The 19,191-nt window shown below is 30.4% G+C and overlaps 8 protein-coding genes and 1 non-coding gene across 12 annotated transcripts; 1 reads left to right on the top strand and 8 right to left on the bottom strand.

Annotated features, from left to right (window-relative positions):
- Nucleotides 1-11: 11 nt before the first annotated feature.
- Nucleotides 12-1,120, bottom strand: AT5G44582 (uncharacterized protein). The gene is made up of 3 exons (NM_001085245.2): nt 983-1,120; nt 788-871; nt 12-323 (listed from the first exon to the last, which is right to left on the bottom strand). The coding sequence occupies exons 1-3, from the start codon at nt 1,101-1,103 to the stop codon at nt 250-252; spliced, it is 279 nt and encodes a 92-aa protein (NP_001078714.1). The 5' UTR covers nt 1,104-1,120; the 3' UTR covers nt 12-249.
- Nucleotides 1,121-1,419: 299 nt separating this feature from the next.
- AT5G44580 (uncharacterized protein) lies at nt 1,420-2,821 on the bottom strand. The gene is made up of 3 exons (NM_123825.5): nt 2,526-2,821; nt 2,258-2,341; nt 1,420-1,883 (listed from the first exon to the last, which is right to left on the bottom strand). Exons 1-3 carry the CDS (start codon nt 2,641-2,643, stop codon nt 1,789-1,791), a joined length of 297 nt encoding a protein of 98 aa, NP_568635.1. The 5' UTR covers nt 2,644-2,821; the 3' UTR covers nt 1,420-1,788.
- A 505-nt stretch (nt 2,822-3,326) lies between these two features.
- AT5G44578 (uncharacterized protein) lies at nt 3,327-4,798 on the bottom strand. Of its 2 annotated transcripts, none has more exons than NM_001344566.1 (3): nt 4,630-4,798; nt 3,713-3,946; nt 3,327-3,594 (listed from the first exon to the last, which is right to left on the bottom strand). In NM_001344566.1, the coding sequence occupies exons 1-2, from the start codon at nt 4,745-4,747 to the stop codon at nt 3,837-3,839; spliced, it is 228 nt and encodes a 75-aa protein (NP_001329968.1). In that variant the 5' UTR covers nt 4,748-4,798; the 3' UTR covers nt 3,327-3,594; nt 3,713-3,836. The 2 variants fall into 2 exon arrangements, with proteins under 2 accessions (NP_001329968.1, NP_001078713.1); NM_001085244.3 differs by having other exon boundaries at nt 3,857-3,946.
- Nucleotides 4,799-6,849: 2,051 nt separating this feature from the next.
- AT5G44575 (uncharacterized protein) lies at nt 6,850-8,195 on the bottom strand. Its single transcript, NM_180589.4, has 2 exons — nt 7,978-8,195; nt 6,850-7,288 (listed from the first exon to the last, which is right to left on the bottom strand). Exons 1-2 carry the CDS (start codon nt 8,093-8,095, stop codon nt 7,188-7,190), a joined length of 219 nt encoding a protein of 72 aa, NP_850920.1. The 5' UTR covers nt 8,096-8,195; the 3' UTR covers nt 6,850-7,187.
- A 2,318-nt stretch (nt 8,196-10,513) lies between these two features.
- AT5G44574 (uncharacterized protein) lies at nt 10,514-11,760 on the bottom strand. Its single transcript, NM_001085243.2, has 3 exons — nt 11,159-11,760; nt 10,896-11,015; nt 10,514-10,813 (listed from the first exon to the last, which is right to left on the bottom strand). Exons 1-3 carry the CDS (start codon nt 11,259-11,261, stop codon nt 10,716-10,718), a joined length of 321 nt encoding a protein of 106 aa, NP_001078712.1. The 5' UTR covers nt 11,262-11,760; the 3' UTR covers nt 10,514-10,715.
- Nucleotides 11,628-13,878, bottom strand: AT5G44572 (uncharacterized protein). The gene is made up of 3 exons (NM_001085242.2): nt 13,670-13,878; nt 12,864-12,959; nt 11,628-12,698 (listed from the first exon to the last, which is right to left on the bottom strand). Exons 1-3 carry the CDS (start codon nt 13,773-13,775, stop codon nt 12,619-12,621), a joined length of 282 nt encoding a protein of 93 aa, NP_001078711.1. The 5' UTR covers nt 13,776-13,878; the 3' UTR covers nt 11,628-12,618.
- A 1,595-nt stretch (nt 13,879-15,473) lies between these two features.
- Nucleotides 15,474-17,554, bottom strand: AT5G44570 (uncharacterized protein; the record flags this gene model as incomplete). Of its 3 annotated transcripts, NM_001161289.2 has the most annotated exons (4): nt 17,426-17,554; nt 16,775-16,993; nt 16,367-16,432; nt 15,474-15,505 (listed from the first exon to the last, which is right to left on the bottom strand). In NM_001161289.2, the coding sequence occupies exons 1-4, from the start codon at nt 17,529-17,531 to the stop codon at nt 15,474-15,476; spliced, it is 423 nt and encodes a 140-aa protein (NP_001154761.1). In that variant the 5' UTR covers nt 17,532-17,554. The 3 variants fall into 3 exon arrangements, with proteins under 3 accessions (NP_001154761.1, NP_001331891.1, NP_199270.1); NM_001344565.1 differs by lacking the exon at nt 15,474-15,505 and having other exon boundaries at nt 15,981-16,432; nt 16,775-17,013; NM_123824.6 differs by lacking the exon at nt 15,474-15,505 and having other exon boundaries at nt 15,981-16,432.
- Nucleotides 17,555-17,979: 425 nt separating this feature from the next.
- AT5G44569 lies at nt 17,980-18,684 on the bottom strand. The gene has a single exon (NR_144287.1). It is a non-coding gene; the product is annotated as an other RNA (non-coding RNA).
- Nucleotides 18,187-18,366, top strand: AT5G44566 (uncharacterized protein; the record flags this gene model as incomplete). The annotated part of the gene is made up of 1 exon (NM_001344563.1): nt 18,187-18,366. The coding sequence occupies one exon, from the start codon at nt 18,187-18,189 to the stop codon at nt 18,364-18,366; it is 180 nt and encodes a 59-aa protein (NP_001331323.1).
- Nucleotides 18,685-19,191: the final 507 nt, after the last annotated feature.

Raw genomic sequence — 19,191 nt, 5'->3', positions numbered from 1 at the left:
GCATTTAAATATTTTTGGTTCTCTAGCTAGTTTCAATCTGATTATCTTTACATATCTCTGCTACACAAAAAAAAAACTTCTATCATTATATTGAAATGAAAACAAAAAAAAAAGAACGTAAAACATTGTGTACGAAAGACATTATACATGTTTGAGACTTTTCCAAAGCTTGATTTATGATGGCAGGGAATAGAAAATTAAATACATATACAATACAGTTAAACATCAATACAGTACTCGAAACCTATTCTAGTGGCGGTTGCGACCACCACCTTGTCCACTGCTTGATGCTCCAACATCCATTTGACTCATCAGTCTTCTCCCTACAAATTATACTAAGTTGAAGTTATCTGTAATTCATTTTTTTAATTAATAAAAATATAAACGAACAATTTTTTTATTCATAGTTTCTATTTTCCAGCTAAATATTTGCTCCATCCAAGACAAACACCAAAGACCAAACCCTACACAGCATGAGAATCATCTACCAATGTGAGATCATGGATCTTAAACACCCTTAGTACATATTTGAGGCTTTAAAAAGCATAACCATCTAGGGTCGGCAAAATAAATAAAACGAATAGATTCAAAAATATTTGAACGATATGATGACTTAAAAGTAAATTAATCAATCGCCTACCTAATAAAAAAAGCAGCAAACATTAATAGAGAGTAACATCTAATTTCAACACGGCGACATATTATTTAGATGAATAAGTACTTTGTAGAAAAGTGTTAAAAAGAAAGTTGATAAAAATTGTAAAATAAGAAAAGAGGAGGGACATACCATTACCACCGCCACCACGGTCACTGGTTGATGATGGTGTTCCTATGTCAGTATTAGGCTTATAATAACTCATCATCCTCCTTCCTATATATATACATGTGAATATACTATTTCATGAATTTTCCCATCAATTAACACCTTGACAACCTTATATATACACATATGTTGATGTTATATAATTGTCAAAACACTAACCAGTGATTACAAGTTCTTGGTGAGAGGGAAGGGCAGATTCGGTTTGGCAGAGAAAGGTACAAAGCAGCAAAAGCAATATGAGCAAATTAATAGATTTTGAAGAAAAAGTATTATTTTCCATCTCTTTTTCTTTCTTTCTTTCCTTTACTGCGACTATTATTTATATATACACGAATGGGAGGGAATTATAAATTCGGATGGAATCATGGAGAGGAACGTTCCAAGAAGTAAAACCCAAACAAAAAGTATAATTTTAAATGCAAATGTATTAATTTTCTCCAGTACTCAACTCTTTTAAAATTAATTTGATAATCTTATGAAAAACAATTGACCCTCTTGTTTCTCATTGACTTATAATTTCTTAGAACGTAGCCATGAATAAAGTATCAGGAACTTGATATGATCTGATCTAGGAACCAGTTTGATATTTTCCAAATATTATCTGAAATTCCAAATCTTAATTTTGATTTTAATAACTTAAATATATTATTCGTGGTATACTAAAAGTCTAAAACGTATAAGGTAAGGTGTCTAGTACATGCTTTAGAGCTTTACAGACTAAAACGTATATGTAAACTTTAACAACAAAATACATATTATATTTTAAACACACATTTTGGATATTATTTAAGAACACTAGAAATACTGGACCAACACACATATTATACATTACATATTCGAGAAATGAAAAACTTGGCTTGTGAAAACAGAAATTAAACATATACTACACCAACGCATACGTTATACGTGATCGAGAATTAAAAGCTTCGCTTGTGAGTCCTTGATTACACATTAATATATATATACTAGGGGGCTGGAGTGCGACCCCCACCATGCCCACTGCCTGATGGTCCTGTAAATATGTCTCCATTGGGTCTATATATACTCATCAACTTCCTCCCTACAATTCATATTTATGAATTTTTAAAGAGAAAAGGCAGCAAAATATTATAAACGAATTATGCAATGAAATCGGAGTCTAAAATTTGAAAATAGCCGGAAAGAAACGTTGAAGCTTTATAAGAAAAAAAGGAGATAGTGTTAATAGTAGAAAACCATTATCAGCCTATTTTCTTTAGTACACATACATACACCCATTAAACCATTATAATTTAGGAGAATTAATTATGTAAGAAAAAAACATAACATTTTTATTTATATATATATATATATATATATTATAAACACTCTTTTATACTTTAATTTTAAGAATCTGTACTTTATAATTTTTTCGGTAAAAGTTGATAAGAAAATAAGTAAAGAGGAGGGACATACCATTACTGCCTGGAGCGTGGTCACTAGTTGATGATGGTGTTCCTATGGCACTGTTGGGCTTATAATAATTCATCCGCTTCCTCCCTATACGTATTTATTACAAGTGAAAGGTAAGCTTGAAATGAAGTTGCAACTGATCGTAGTTAAGCACTTCCCGGTCAATGATCTATCTATTGAAAGTTCCATGAATAGACTATTTCGCATCAATTAACACTTAGACAATCTGATGTATATGTGGATGTTATATGATTGTTAAAACAATACTAACCCAAGAACAGTTCATGGTGATAAGGAAGAGCAGATTCGGTACGAGAAAGAAACGTACAAAGAAGCAAAAACACAATGAGCAAATGAATAAATTTTGAAGAAAACTTTTTTCTTTCCATCTCTTTTTCTCTCTTTGTTTTCTTGATTGTAGACTATTATTTATAAATCCCAATGAAAAGTGAACATTCCAAGAAGTGTTGAAAAGATAAGAAAACCCCAAAAATATTAATTTTCTCCACCACTCAGTTTTTATTGATTAATTTGACCTCTTGTGGAAAGATAATTGACACTCTTTTTTCTCATTGAATTTTATTTTATTAGAAAGTACAATGAATGAAGACTAATAGCCAAAATGACCTTGTTCTTTCTCTTGTTTCTTTTTTTCATTACTAATTATAAGCTTTTGAACTGGTGTTTTATTCTCAGTATATCAACATATAGAGATAGTTTCCATGTTAAAATATTTCTACATAATATGTCTTGCATTTTTCTGAGACTAGTTTCAAGGTCTCTAGTTTGTTACTTGTTGCAAGCCATACTTGACACCACATGTGTTGTCTGAGTCAAGCTGTTTTGTTTTGATATTTTTTTTTTTTCCATTTTGGCTAATTTTTGACATGATGATAAATACATAGGTAAGACTTTTCTTTTTTTTCGTTAAAATATATGTAAGAATTGCTTTTATTATAACTCTGCATCGGGTGGTCTCCATATACGTTTGGACTTTGTTGCTTTCTCTTGTGTTAACGAATAATATTTTATGAATCTCATTGCTTTCGAGCATTATTTAATGTTTTGAAATGAAAATTATTGCTTAAAACACTTAAAATATACCATATTATATTACAAAAGTACATATATAGGACTTAAGAACACATAAACTTAGAGTTACATTCATAGCTATATAGTTTTTATTTTTCAAAGCCTAATGGCCTCGAATTATTTGAAAGATAATAATTGCTCAAACTAAGGAGAGGAAACATGTTCAATGCTGCTACCACCATGTCCACTATGTGATGGTCCAGTGCCTATTTCACTATTTGGCTTATAATAAGTCTCCCCTCTCTTCCCTATAAATAATATTTAAAATACATCGAAGTTAGCGATTTATAATAGACGAATAATCAGGTATGTGCCAATTTTAGAAAGTATTATAAATGATTAAAATCTTAAATAAAGTGTCCTAACCTGTAAATATTTCTACATCAAATCTTGATGAGAAGAAGTGAATAATTATTTGACAAGAAAACTGTGGATAATTTGCAAATATAAAACGAGATCGATAGCTGAATATATTAAGAAGATATGAATACTATACTACTATATGAGTACCTTTCTGATTACTATCTTTACTTTTTAAGGGTGGTGGTTTCACATATATGCCACCATACGGATACGGAATGTTCGCCATCATTCTCCTCCCTGTATTTATATTTTGAAAATAAAATATTGTAGATTTTAAGGAAAAAAATATCTAGAGGAAATATTTATTTGAACAAAAAAAAACATAGAAACGTGAATACGATATATGCGGATATCCTTCTCTTTCTTTCTCATTAAGGCCATAAACACGGTGTTAATTTATATTAAATATTTTCAATATTAAATTTTGTTATTTCCTAAAAACCAAATTAGCAGTATTTAAATCGTATTTATAATATATACGATAGACATATATTGTAAGAATAAAAACAGCGACGAAAAAACATGATTTTTTTTCTTTATATATATTATATATTTTCTGCAATGGCATAAATTGAAATGTTAATAAGACAAATTTTCTATTCGAAACATTTTCATGAGATTCGATGTGGTGTTGACTCCTTTAGTCAAATATTTTTTACTACACAACTAACATATACTATAAAATTGTAGATTTTGGAATAGCAAAACTAGCGAGAAAGTTTATTAAGCAAAATATAGAAAATTGAATACGATAAGCACTTCTTTTTTTTCTTTTTTTTTTCCTATTCAGGATATAGATAATTGACCCATTTGAACATGGGGACTTGTTTTCCTTGTAATAGTCCACACGAACCAGATTAAATATGTCAAAACAACTGATCAAGTTAATGATAATTATATATTTGTGATATCATACTAACCGGTAAGTGAAAGTTGTTCACGATGAGAAGACATAGCTGATTCGGTACGATATATGAAGATACAGAGAAGAGCCACAATGAACACTTGAGTCAATTTTGAAAAAAAAATATTTTCCATTTCTCTCTCTCTTGGTTTACTACTAGTTTTGCTTTCTCTATCTCCGTATTGACTGAAGCCTTTGGAGTTTTATAGGCTCAAAATATTTTAAGGATAATATATATCTTTTAAAAGCACAATAATAGTAATAATAATAATAAAATTTAGTGTTGATAGTTTAACAGTAAAGTAATGTTTGGCAAAATGTAAAGATTTTTGGTTCGAATAACACTCGGAAAGAAATCATATTAAATATTTTGGTGAATTAGGATCTCATTGATTCAAACACATCGGATACATATGCTACTGCTGGAGATAGCAGAAACAGGCGGGTTGTAGTTTCAAACATTATAAAGTATTCTGAATAATATAAAACAACAAATATTAGATTATTATGATAAACTATAAATAACATATAATTAATAATTAACAAATAATAACAACAAATATCTTAGATAAAATTAATAATTAACATATAAAATTTTCTACATAAGTATTCAAAATAAATAAATTTCATAGTTAAATGCTTATATATTACTTCATGCATTTGGTTCATACCGAAAGCAACATCACGTAAATTAAAAACATAATAAGACAAACTCAAAAAATGATTTCAATTCTTAAATATTCCGTATTACAATACTTAGTTTGTGGTTTTTGATGGTAACCAATTATCAAAACGGTACAATTTGTACAGCTTTGATGGTTATCATTCATAAAAACTTTATCAAAAACGTTACCAAAAACTTTACTTTCAGCTTTATTGTACAACTTTTTCATACACCTCGTTTTTATACAGCTTTGCACTATTCGGAAAAAGTTTACAGCTGAAAATTTTATATAGCTTTGTGTTACCAATCGGAGCCTGTTGTATCTTACCATTCTTGACTTTGAATTGATGTCATAATTTTGATATACAAAAGAAATTAGGGTTTCGAGAATTAATGTTAATATATTGGATTTGATAGTATATATTTATAATTATTTGTATTTATGTATTTTAATGTATCATAGTTTTGATAATAATAAATAAAAATAATTGTCAACCGTTCATGCCCGCAATCGCAAACGCTTGCAAGAATGAGTTTTTGAAATTCGACGATTTCGAGCAGTCTAAAGCAGTCCTGATCGATTTAAAAATTCTTTTATGATTGATTTTAAATGTTCATAATTGCAACTATCCACAAACGATGCGTTTATGTATGGTAGCGGGAGATCCAGTCAAGCCCTGATCCATAAGGACCATAACCTTTCTGTATTAAAAAATAAGATGTATAATAATTAAAAATACTCAAATCTTGTTTCTACTGCCTCAAATAACTATTTTATTTCGTTATAAGCGCTTTCATTAGTGAAAATAAACTTTATAGTTTTGAATTTTTTATCTTTTTATTTATTAATTTTAAAAGAAAAGAGACAGACGCGTTTAACAAAAGAAAGTAGGGGAAAAAATAAAACACATCAATGCGTTTGGTATTTTGATAAACGACGTTAAAATAAAATAAAACTAAATTAAAAATAACAACTATAACAAGTTAATCACACACTAAATGTCGTTAGCTCAATTGGTAAAACCCTAGACGAAACTTAAAAGTCACTGGTTCGAATGACACTTGAAAAAATTTAATATTACATGTGGCTTTGGGCCTATAACCTATAAATATTCAGAATAAAAAAAAAAAAAAACCTAGTTAATCACACATATTATCAACAACGGTGACCAAGTGCGATGTGTTTTTAAGATAGCGACGACCCTTTTCCTTTGTGTTTCGATGTGTTTTTGAGATAGCGATGACCCTTTTCCTTTGTTTTTCAATTGCCATTCAGTCTCAAAGATTTTTTTCTTTCATAAATTCACATATAAGTCAACTTATCAGTTGACGACAAAAAACAAAGACAAAAAAGTTAACAAGCTAAGTCAAGTCTGTATATTTGTCGGTGTCTGGCCGACTCACAAAATAGCAAAGGTACACAGTACCGGATCCTGATGTTATGTTTTCGAAATCGTGAAATGCTTTAAATAGACTGATACCTAGTGTATTGGTCTTTTTGATACCCAACGAGACCATTTTTGGTATTAATATAGATTTGTTTTTTGGTAAGAATGTTAAGTGTATTAATATAGATGGTACGTAATTTTATATTTTCTGTTATAGTGTAGAATAAATGGTACGTAATGAAAATAAGTAATCATGAATTTCAGTTACGAGACCTAAATCGTCATCAAATCATTCGGCCACCACCACTAGACAAGAAAATATTTTTGCTATAGAGAAGATTTGAGTCCAGCAGTTTCCAAATGATTTTCACAAGGGTATCACTAGACTAAAGGCGTATCTGCTAAAAACCATGACTTATAATTGCGTAATATATTTTTTTTATTCATATATGATAATTAATACATATATTTGAAGTCTAGTAGCCTCCATAGTAATCGGGAACGACGATGGAGAAAGGTAAACTAGGGATTTTGTTGACCACCACCGGCTTGTCCACTGATTGATCCCTCAAAATCTATGTTACTGTTGGTCTTATAGGTACTCATCAACCTCCTTGACGATCCTGCAAAAATAAAAATAAAGTTATATATTTATGTGTCTAATCAATGAAAATAAGTGTTGCAGTCAAAAAAATAAATTAGTTTATAAAATACAGTGATGACTCTTGATAAAAAACATTATATTTTAAAATGGTATAAAACTATAACTTCACAAAAATCTAAATACTTTTTTTATGTTCTAAGCTTCATAAGACTCAAAAAATGCTAATATGCAAGCAAAGGAAAGAAAATACATCCTATATATGTGGCTGCAGTTTCTTTTTTAAAGAAATGTACAAATACTTTGGTCTGGCTTTAAAAGTTTACGAATATTTTAGCATCAAAATTTCAGTTTCTGTATTTTCAAACTTATATAATTTTTATAATATAATTAATTGTTAAAAAGGCTTTAAAATTGGCATAACTCTTCCATAGCTTTCAATTTACGAATAGTATTTTTTTAATCGTAAAAAGTAAAAACCCATTTAGTAATTTTAATAGAAGCCATATTAATTTCACCACTTCGAATTCAATTGGTAATTGTATGTACTCCTGAAATTAGTTTGGATTTTTCTTCTAGAAAACATGGATAGTTAACCAAAAAGACCTACTTCAATAGTTTTTTTTTTCCTTTCTAGTTCTAGATTAGATAATCATTTTTTCGGATATTGGTTTGTTTATGTATATATGAATATGTGAGAGAAACACTAACCGATCACTGGGAGTGATTCTTGTTGAGAAGGCAGGGAAGACTCCGTATGGGTTGGGACCAAAAGAAACAATAGAAGAAACACCACAAGTCCCAATTGTGAAGCACTCTTCTCTTCCATTTTTCACTCTATCTCTCTCTCTCTTTGATAATATGTTATATTTGTTTATCGAATCACCTATTTATATCCCTTTTTTTTGGTAAGTACCTATTTATATCCCTAATAATACACTAACATCTTCACAGGAAAAAACAAAAAGCACAAGAAAAATTGAAGAATTTTGTTTTGCCTTGTCTTCTAACTATTCACAGGAGAATTTGTTCCATTCCAGTTCACTAAAATTTGGAATAATCAAACCCGCTAACAAAAACAAAATTTGGAACCATTGTTAAAATATGACAGTTGTGAGTTTTGTCGATGTTAAAGAGAAAGTTATTAGAGATAGTAAAAACTAACGGTAAGAGAAAAAATAATTTGATTAAAGCGGATGATTCAATGATAGTTAGAAGACTTTTGGGCTTTTTTGGCAGAAATCTTTGAATTTTAGTTACATAAAACAAGAAAAACAAGTGGCGTTGAATGTTTATTAAATTGACTTTGAATTTTGTTTGGACCATTTAACTATGTAGTCTAGTGCCGACGACTTCCAATATATATCACACTCTGCAAATATATAGGGACAACAAACATATTCACATATTTCATATCAATATCTAACATTCAGATATCATCATCCAACCAAATGAATTAGTGGCTCATGTTTGAAGTGTGAATTTCTATATGGATATAAGTCAGAAAATTGATTCCCATGCAAATGTCTCAGAAATGTTTTTATACGTAGCAATATGATTATCCGTAAACGCTTTCAATTACAAGTAACACCAAATTTCCATAGATTTCAAAGATTAGTCTAAAATTTGCCTTAGAATACCCCTAGTTATCAAAATATATATATATATATATCAACATCTAAATAAAATATAGACGTAATATATGATCCACTCGACTAAACGGATGGTATCAGCCATAATCCATAGATTTTGATATTGGATGATTTAGAAAAGGCTTAAAATAAGGATAGGCATGTATTATGCATTTTGTCACCATTTCAATTGTTTCTTTTCTCCATTAAATTTTTTTGGATATTCAGGATTAAAGGTACGCTGTTTATGCCACTTAAGATACTTAACATATCAAACTAAAACTATCATATATATATATATATATATATATATATATATATGTGTATATGCTTTCAAATGTTTTGGTTATATAGACCTAAATACCATTACAATCAACACTAAAAGATAAGCAAATTGCCAACCTATCCAACTCTAGATTTCCAAATAGGTGAAAACGCTTTGGTTTAGAGGTTGATCAACCGTCTAATGCTTTTACATCGATCACGTAAAATATTTTATTCCAAAATTTAAAGAGCTAAGACTTTTTTTCAGACTATGGATATAATTTTATCCGAGATTTCAGTTTGTTTTAAGTAAAAATTGTCAGTTGTAATTTTGTGTGAATTATGCGTGAAGCTATATATTAATTGTGGGAGGTGTAAATAGAATCATCTGCTATAGATTCATGTGTTGCGGAGGAACTTGAACCGTCATCTTGAACGCATGTGATATATGTTGAATTTGAACCGTCAGTCTTAGTGCTCCTTTGTTTTGATATGGCATATGTGAATTTTTGTGGTGGAGATGAAGAACTACATAAATTTTCAAAATCTAGGTTTAGAAAATGAGAAAAAAAAAAAAATCTAGGTTGTTTATTGCTCAAAGGAATTTATTGCTTCTTCAATTTACATTCAAAGATATTTGGTTAGAAATTAATATCCTAAAGTTACAAACTTAATCTTGCCGATTAGTCTTGGCAAGCGTCTTTGGATTTTAGTCAGTAAAGAAAGGTTCAGAATGTTTTGTCTTTAAAGTTCCCGTCAATGATCAACTATGAAGTCAACTGCCGACCACGAAATCTCTGCGGCTAAAATAATTGCGAGATAATGAGTATGTTCTTAAAAAAACTATTTTATTTTCCTTTCCAAAAAAAAATTAACCACTACCAAAACTACAATAATATTTTATATAATAATTTTTAAAATGAAAAAATATACAGAAGTAGTTTCGATGATGCAGTCTCCTGCATGAGTTCAAGATGATGGTTCAAGTTCAACATATACAGAACTAGTTTGGAATGCTCTGTATTTTATTTTCTTATTTTTCTATTTTTTCTATCTATTATTTATGTAACTCTATAAGCGGATTATTTATCTTGTTACTTTAGATTATTATTTTTTGAAATTACTTTTTTAATCTTTTGAAGTCATTTTTGTGAACATTTTTTCTTTAAATTATTAGTTATTAATTAATGTGTGGTTGATTAAAAAAATAGAAAAATACCAAAAAAATGTGTAATTGACTTTTTTTTATCTACAGCTAACATTAATTTTTATTTTCCAAGAAAGTTTTGTTCATCCAAAATTGAAAATTATTTCAAACATTTAGACATAACCTTTGATGCATTCAATTACCAAAAATCTCAAACAGATGATCAATTATATATTATTTTTTTGAACCATTCTATTAAAAACACCAAAACATTACATTAACATAAAATTATGCATAACTGAAACTTCTTAAAAAGCCATACGTATGACTGCAGAAAATAAAAGTTACATTGTATTTTACGCGGTCTAAGCATAACTAAAAGCGGCGATAGTATTAGAATTGAAGTACTAGGAGGCGGCTACGGGAATGCGACCACCACCCTGTCCACTTTTTGAAGGTCCTGCTCTTATGCCCGCATTTGGAAAAACATTGCTCAATCTCCTCCCTACATTTAATAATTATATTATATAAACATTTAATCAATAAAAAGACAGCAATCTATTTACGTGCATATAATATGTCTATACCTTCTGAATGGTGAGTTTTCTCCACGCTTCTTGAAGATTTTTTGCTATTTAGGGAGTGTGTTCGTTCTTGTCCCTCGTCTTCTATTCCGCGTGCTTTTACTTTAAAACTAGTAGGTTTTGCTGGTTGATATTGAATTCGTCCAGGTGAGTTTTAGTTTGTATGAACCAAACTTTTAATTTCATTTGTAAAATATTGTTGAAAAAATGTAATTAAGTATATCTACGTAATTTTATGTTATGTGTATTGTAAAAGTAAAACAAACCGGTAACTGATAATGGAGCCGTTACGCTAAGGCAAGTGAAGACGATAAGCAGCAGAACCAAAACAAGCATTTGACGAAATTTTGAAGAACACTTCTTCCCCATCTTTTTCTCTATCTTTCTTTTACTTGTTGTTTTTCTCTCTTTCTTTTGGTTCGTAGAGACATTTATGTATATATCCAAGCAGAGAGAAAAACTGAGTTGCCAAGAAGCCAAACTATAGAGATAACAGACACACACACAATTATTATTTTCTGCCGTCACATATTTGAATTATAGACCTTCTCCTCTTGTATCTTAGTGCATATCTTCTATTTAAAAAGGTTAGTACCGATTCCAAGTTTAACTCCTTTTGTTCATACTGGTATTTTAAATTCGCTCGAACCGGCGACCTCTAAGCTTCGCATAGAGTCTTTACCAATTGAGCTAACGACTTGGTGGTATTTTAAATTTCCAGAGACGGACCATGTGGTTATTGGACTTTTCACCAATATAACTGGCGATTTCATGCATACATATTGATACATTGAACTTGTAATCACATTTATTGTTAACAGGGAACAAATTGCGCTTGGATTACGTTCCTCTTCCTCCTCCTCCTCCTCCTCCACCTCGCCCTCGACCTCCCAAATCCTATATGCCTCCTTCTAAATCGTTTAAAGGAAAAGGCCCGTAAGCAAACTAGTCTCCAGAAGTGACGGATAAGAGGTCAAAGAACGTGAGTCGTCTGATGAACTGGCAAGCTTATCATCAAATTAAAAAATAAAGAAAATGGTGAAAACAGTCTTATAGTAACTGAACATTTGCAAATAATAATATCTGAGTTTTACAATCGCGTATTTACATATGCATACTATTTTGCAATATTAAATTTTAGAGTTGTCTACGTCGAACGATCTTATTCAGTAGAGTTCAAACTTGTTGGACTTTTTAGGCAGCAATCATTGAATTTTAGTGCATAAAAACAAAGAAAACCAAATGTAGTCTAGTGCCGACGACTGTTAATTATGAGTCAGTGCATATATATGGACAACCATATTCACATATTTCTATAATAAATATTATTCATCAACACCCAAATAAAATATTGACCAAATAACATAGCGACGTTACTTTTGTTTTTGACCCACTCAATTACACCGGAAGGATATGAAAATGAAAGACGGGTGGCCGCAATCAATTGGCATTGATATTACACACATTTAAGATGACGATTAAATAAGAATGTTTTCGATTGGACAATTGAGATACATTATGAATAGAAAATCTTATTAAAATCAAAGATACATTATTTTGTTTTTATTTTGTTCAAAGATACATTATTGCACTAGCATATAGTTTTTTTTTTTTTTTGGTCAATCGCACTAGCATATAGTTTACCTAACTGATTTATGGCATGGTCGAAGGATTCACACTAGCAATAATACCCGACTTTTCTTGATTTCAAGAATTAGTTTCGATTTCAGCCCGGACTTTCAGGCTCGCGACCACCACCTTTTTTGCTTTTTGAAGGTCTTGCTTCACTGATCATCAATCTCCTCCCTACATCTCATAATTATATTATATCTGACTATGAATATAAAAATATATCAAATTGATCAACAAAGTTTGCAACACTTTATATAAGAGCATATGTAATAGGGTTAGAAATGTTTTGAAAATTTCGAAAAAGTGGAAATTTTGTATAGAAAATAAATAGACTTTTACCGTGGTAATTATTATTTATGTTTGGTGCTTGTCCACTAGGTGAAGATCCTGCTATTATTCCCCCATTCGGCATATATATTCCCATCAATCTCCTGCCTACAATGTCATATATATTATTGCTTTTTAATTGAGGATATATATGTGTGATTGAATACAATTAATGGACAAGGTACGTAGCAACATATTCATCTGCTGCAACGATTTTAACTTTATAACTATAATTTGTTTCAAAAAGTATATAAATTGCATTAAGGTTTAATCCATATGCGATTTATTATAAATTTTAGTGAACTTCTGCTCATACCAGTTTGATTAACTTTGTCTATTGTATATAGTGTTATAACGTAAAAAAAAAGTAGCACGTACATATGATTTTTGGTTTTCAAAAGTCAATCTATTGAATATGTATTTGCATTTATACGTCAAACTATTTTTTTCCATTTGGTTGGAATATACAAAATTTCGTTTTTATCAAATATATTTTACTATAAACACAAACATGAAAAATCCACAAAATGTGGTTAACGAAAACATACTGTTATAATATAAAAATGTAAATCTAAACAACAAATATTAATGAATTACATGCATACTATAATTATATACATTCTTCAGTTCTCTTGATGCTTTTTGATATTTAGTGAATTCTTCCGTTTCGTTTGGCCAGTTGATAATTAATTCTTTCAGGCGATCAGTTTTCGTTTGTATGTTCTGTTTGATAAACAGATCCTTTAATTCATTTATACAATATTGTTTGAACAAAAAAACGTATGTATTTATATGACATAGTGTGTTGAAACACTAACCGGTAACTGAGGAAGGAGCCGATTGGCTAAGGCTGCAAGGGAAGACGAAAAGCAGCAAAACCAGAACGACAACATAACGTAATTTTGAATAACACTTTGTTCCCATCTTCCAACATATGTCTCGCTCTTTCTCTTCTATTTCTTACTTTGCTCTCTTTCTTTTGGTTCGTAGAGACATATATTTATATATCCAAGTCGAGAGAAAAACTAAGGTACCGATAAGTCAAACCAATAGATAAGGATACACAGTTGGGCATACAGTTTTTCGGTTAAGTTTTTTTCGGTTTAGTTTTTTTCGGGTTTTCGGTTTTAATTAAATTCAAACCAGGTAAAAATCGTATATAATTTGGTTTGGTTACAGTTCAGTTTTTGACGTGTTACGGTTTTTGGTTTTATTAAAATTGAAACCATATAAAACCATATGCGGATTCGGTTTGGTTCAGATTTTTTTCGGTTATTCCACTTTTTACTAAAAATATCAATTTGATACAGAAATAAAAGGAATCGTAAGATTAAAATAAATATAATATCTACTAATAAGTTAAATATAATTTAATTCCACTTTTTACAGAAAATATCAATTTGATACAGAAATAAAAGGAATCGTAGGATTAAAATAAATATAATGTCTACTAATAAGTTAAATATAGTTTAAAGAATAAAATTCATTTAATTTCTAGTAAACAAAATCAATAATTATAAGCCCAACAAAGATAAATTTTAATTATATTAATCTTAATATAAATTGGACAATATAATTATATATAATTATTTTTAGTTTTAATCAAAAACCAAAACAATCATTCAATTTTACCGTTTTTAACCAGACCAAATCTAAACCAATAGTTAAATAAAATTTACAACCAAATTTCATGCTTAATTATAAGTCCATAACTAAACCAAATCATTTCTTTCTTTGTGGTTCGGTTTTCGGGTTTTGGTTATTTTACCCACCCCTAGTACACACAAATAAAGGGAAAATCACATAAAAATCAAATTATTACTTTGATGGTTTATTGTGAAAGTTTAAAACTTTAAAAATTTATAGTGTAAGTGGTTGCTAGCTTGAAGATTGTTTTATGAAATTTTCCCAATAAAAACATATTATTATTTTCTCCATCACCTATGTGAAATATTGACATTTTCCTCTTATTCTTATAGTTTAAAGTTTAACGACGAATTACAAGTTGACTTTTCAGAGGTGTAAGCTTTCCAAAATATTCTTAAACTTTTCTATTTTATATTATTAAAGATATTTGGTTAGATATTTGATATGATTAGAAATTATTCTCGGTTTTGGTTCGACCAACACGCTAATGAATGGTACGCTTTAATTACTTTTTATTCTCCGGGGACTTGGACAACAAACCCAATATCTTATCTAGTATATCTGACACCAAGAAAAGGACAATGTAGCACGTACTATCGGGCCATCAATCATTGCTTATTTGCAGACGTTATCCTAATGCTATGTGAGATGCTTTGACAATGCCAGGAACTCTACTCTCAGCTTTAGCACACAAATTCACTATATATTTAGAGAATCAGCTCTCAAATCTTTATCAGTGCATTCTTCTTTGGGGACCATTTATAAACTCATGGTGTTACAACATATCACAATTGTTCATATCTAGCTTACCCTGACCCCATATCCATAAATCACACCAACAATCTTTACTTACTTGTACACACATGAATCAAAATCCGTCCACAATGATTAACAACATACAACCAAACTTATACCATATCATATAGTATAGATGCAACATGCATATATACATCCAAACTATCGATCATCCTGGCATCATTTAATCTTCTTACATTCATCATCACAACCTGAATATATTATCATATACTCATCACATCTCATCATCATCATACATCAAACTCATAGTCATGCACATGATTATGATCAACTGTTTATGATTGTTAGAGTATATATCAAAAATGTAAATTTTCTTTTAGATTTACCCTAGATACGATCTAGAACATTTTCTTGTAACCTTATATACTCATGAGATTATATAATAAAGGTCACGGAGTTTACCTTTCTACATGGTATCATACGCTTAACCTAGCCTCCAAGCTAAAAGCAATCGATCCTCTCCTCTCTCTTTCTTCTTCGTTCATCTTTCTCTGCTCTATATTTTCCCTTCATCTATGTGTCATCATGACTAGTTCATCTTCTACTTCTACCAGTGAAAAGCTCTTCTCCATCTCTCAGATCAAAAATATATATATTAACTAGATCAAAATTTTAAAGTATTATCTAATATTGAGTAAAATTATATATAATCATAAATCAACAATCCAAGATAATATAAAACTTAAATGAATATATATTTTGGTCGATGTCCTCTATATATAATTCAACTTCTTTAATAAAGGCAGTAGAAATCTTTTGACAAAAGAAAAACAAAAAAGCAGTAGAAATCTAGCTAACAAAGAAATCACAATAACAACATAACACCTTGTATACTAGATAGTCATTACTCCCATCATCCATGGAACAAAAAAATAAAAAGATATTGGGATTATGATATATCTTAGCAATTATTACAAATTAAATATCACATTGACTAAGATATGGTTATTAATAGTGCAAGATTCATATCAACATACGTTAAAAAAAAAAACATATATTGTAAAAAGATTTATTCTTTCCTTGATAAATGAAGGACTGAAGCTATCTCATACTAGCATCAGCTTCCTTCTTCGTTATGCGACTACCACCAGCGTCATCTTTCTCCTTCGTTATGTAGACTGCATGATGACAATATAGCATATATTGATAAACTTATAATTATGATTCTTAGAAGAAGATAAATTTACCAAAAAAATTCAGTTCGAAGAGTACCACATTTTATGTGCTTTTGTTTTCTAAAACTACACAAAACTCTGAAAATATCATAAAAGTTTAGGTTTATAAAATATTCTTCAAAATTAGAATTTGAATGTGTAATTTCCGGAAAATGTTTAGTGTCGATAATAATAAATTATAATTTTTATTGATTTTATAGCTAGTTATCATCGTATATACATAGTTAAAATCGATCTTATAATTTGAAAACTATTTTTTTAATAATGGAATTATTGTTTTCATACCGTCGGCGATGAAGCATACGGCAACGAAGGAGGTGGATAGAGCATTTGTGGCTGCAGTGATGATACATGCATTTTCGGCTGCAGTGGTGACAACTGCGGCATTGGGGGAGGTGTGGCTGCACTCGGCATCTGGGGCAGGGGCGGTGGTGGTGGCGGCGGCACACGCAGCGTCGGTGGATTGTATTGACGACCTCTTTGACTTCTTGATCGTCGTACTATCTGCAACTTCCTTCTTAATTCTATTGATTTACAAATTACAATTATAAATTTTAGTTTTTAAATATGCTTTGTTTGACATAGGTAAAAATTAAAAATTATGAATATTAATATTTTAGATTCAAAATTAATGTTGGATATTCTAAACAATATTTAATTCATGATAGAGCGCAGACTATTTATTATCTATATATATATATATAGAGAGAGAGAGAACAATTTGATATTTCAAAAAACAAATTGACGTTGAGACATAATAAGATATAAACTTTCATTTTATGTTTCATACAATAATAAAAATTTCATCAATGAACATTGAATACAAAGCCAAACTTATGTATATTGTTAAATCGCTAAACAGTAACCAAGCTTATGTTCATGCGAGTGTTAGAAAAAGCCAAGAGGCCTTATGTGTGTTAGTGTGTAAACACTTACGTTGGAGATGTTTGGCGTCAGCGATAGCAACTTGAGATGAGATAAATAAGAGAAGAATAAACAAAGATACGCGAAGAGAAACGAAATTTGATGTCTTTGTAGCCATTAAGCTAGGTTTTCCACTTTCTCAAAACTCCATTATAAGACCTATTTATATACTACATGTAAAATGTGGTACTATGAGTCTGACCGTCTGGGCCTACGGTCCAACGCCTGGACATTTCCATTTTGCCACAAAGTCTAGTCTGGGCCTACCGTCCAATGCCCGGACATTTCCATTTTGCCGCAAAGTCTACCAAACTTTGTGACATTTAATATTTTGTGATTATGTCATACTCCATAATCATGTTTGTTACTATTGGAATCACACTGCACTGTACAGTTCGGTCTCCATTCATATATTTTGTCTTAGTCTTTTTTAACTTCAGCGTCACCAGTGGAGAAATATCAAACACTTAAAAATGGTAGAACAGTTTTAGGCTGAGTTTTAAAATTTTGTGTAGTTAGGAAATGTAAAAATTAATAATGCGTTTGTGGTTTGATGTCAAACATAAAAAAATTTGGAGCTGTAAATTTGATCATGAATATTTAAAAAGAAGTCTAAATTATCTTATTAAACCTTCAAAATCTTGTCAAGTTTTTCTAATTAAAACTAAAATTGTTATAAAAGAAAACTAATCTTAAAAAATTGGTTTGCACGGTGGTTAGCTGCAGATCCATAGGGTCTTAGAGGGCGGTTGAGGAGTTCGGGTTTAAAGGCAATGGATTTGAGCCACCATCCTTTAGATCTGCCTCAATTTAGCATCCATCGAGCCGGATTGAATCGTCGAAACTCAGGTTTTTTGGCTACTTTCGGTTTGGAAGAGAAGGGTTACCGCCCAGTGGATTGGGTTGCTTTTTCAGGATCCGATTTCGTCGATGTGCCTAGTCGGAGCAACTAGCTTTCCGGGAGATCTGTTGTGGGTTGGTGCATCGGAGGGATGGTTTTGATGATGAAAACCGGTCTCTTTCGTTGGAGATTCCCGATCTTCGTTGGTGACCACGAAACGGTAGCTCTTGAGCCCGCCGGATTTAAGGCTCCGGTCCTCTGCTGGCATCTATCAACGAGCAGAGAGCTTTTCTTTTTTTCCGGCAATGTTGTCGATTAACCACTTTTGTAACTGGACTGTTTTTTGTTGTAGGCTTTGGCCCAAGCCCATTTGAGAAGAATTATATTATAATCTTAAGAAAAAAAAAAAAAAAACTAATCTTAAGAAAAATACTATTTCCACCTAAATGAATTATCTCTATATTTAATATCTACGTACCTTATTTGCAAGTGGGCTGAAGACTTCAGTTAGACGAGACGATAGAAATTATTATTTTGTAGTATTTTTTTTATTTATATATATGTAGGAATTGTAGTTTTATCTTTTTTGTGAATGTATACAAAATCGAAAAGACTTGACTAATATATTTTTGGTGTTTAGAAAAAGGCCAAACGCATTCCTCTGTTTGCTATAGGCCATAGCGTCCCTACGATTATTTCTGTGTAAAGATGTGTTTGCTTATTTTTATTAAGAAAGCACATAATATCGGATTTGATTGCTGAATATTTTAAATGAAACACTTGCAAGGTTTTTTAGCAGCCACACTCATATGCCTCCGTCATCATTTTTATCATAGCAAATACGTCATCAACTGCAACCGCTCTCTGCTAAAAGCAGATCAAAATCAGCAACATTCTTTGATGCAACATAATTCCCCAAGAGGATCTGATTTTCGCA

This window comes from Arabidopsis thaliana, chromosome 5 (genome assembly GCF_000001735.4).
Source record: "Arabidopsis thaliana chromosome 5, partial sequence".
NCBI lineage: Eukaryota > Viridiplantae > Streptophyta > Magnoliopsida > Brassicales > Brassicaceae > Arabidopsis > Arabidopsis thaliana.
Note: the sequence above shows the minus strand (reverse complement) of the source record. Positions and strands in the feature narration are given on the sequence as shown.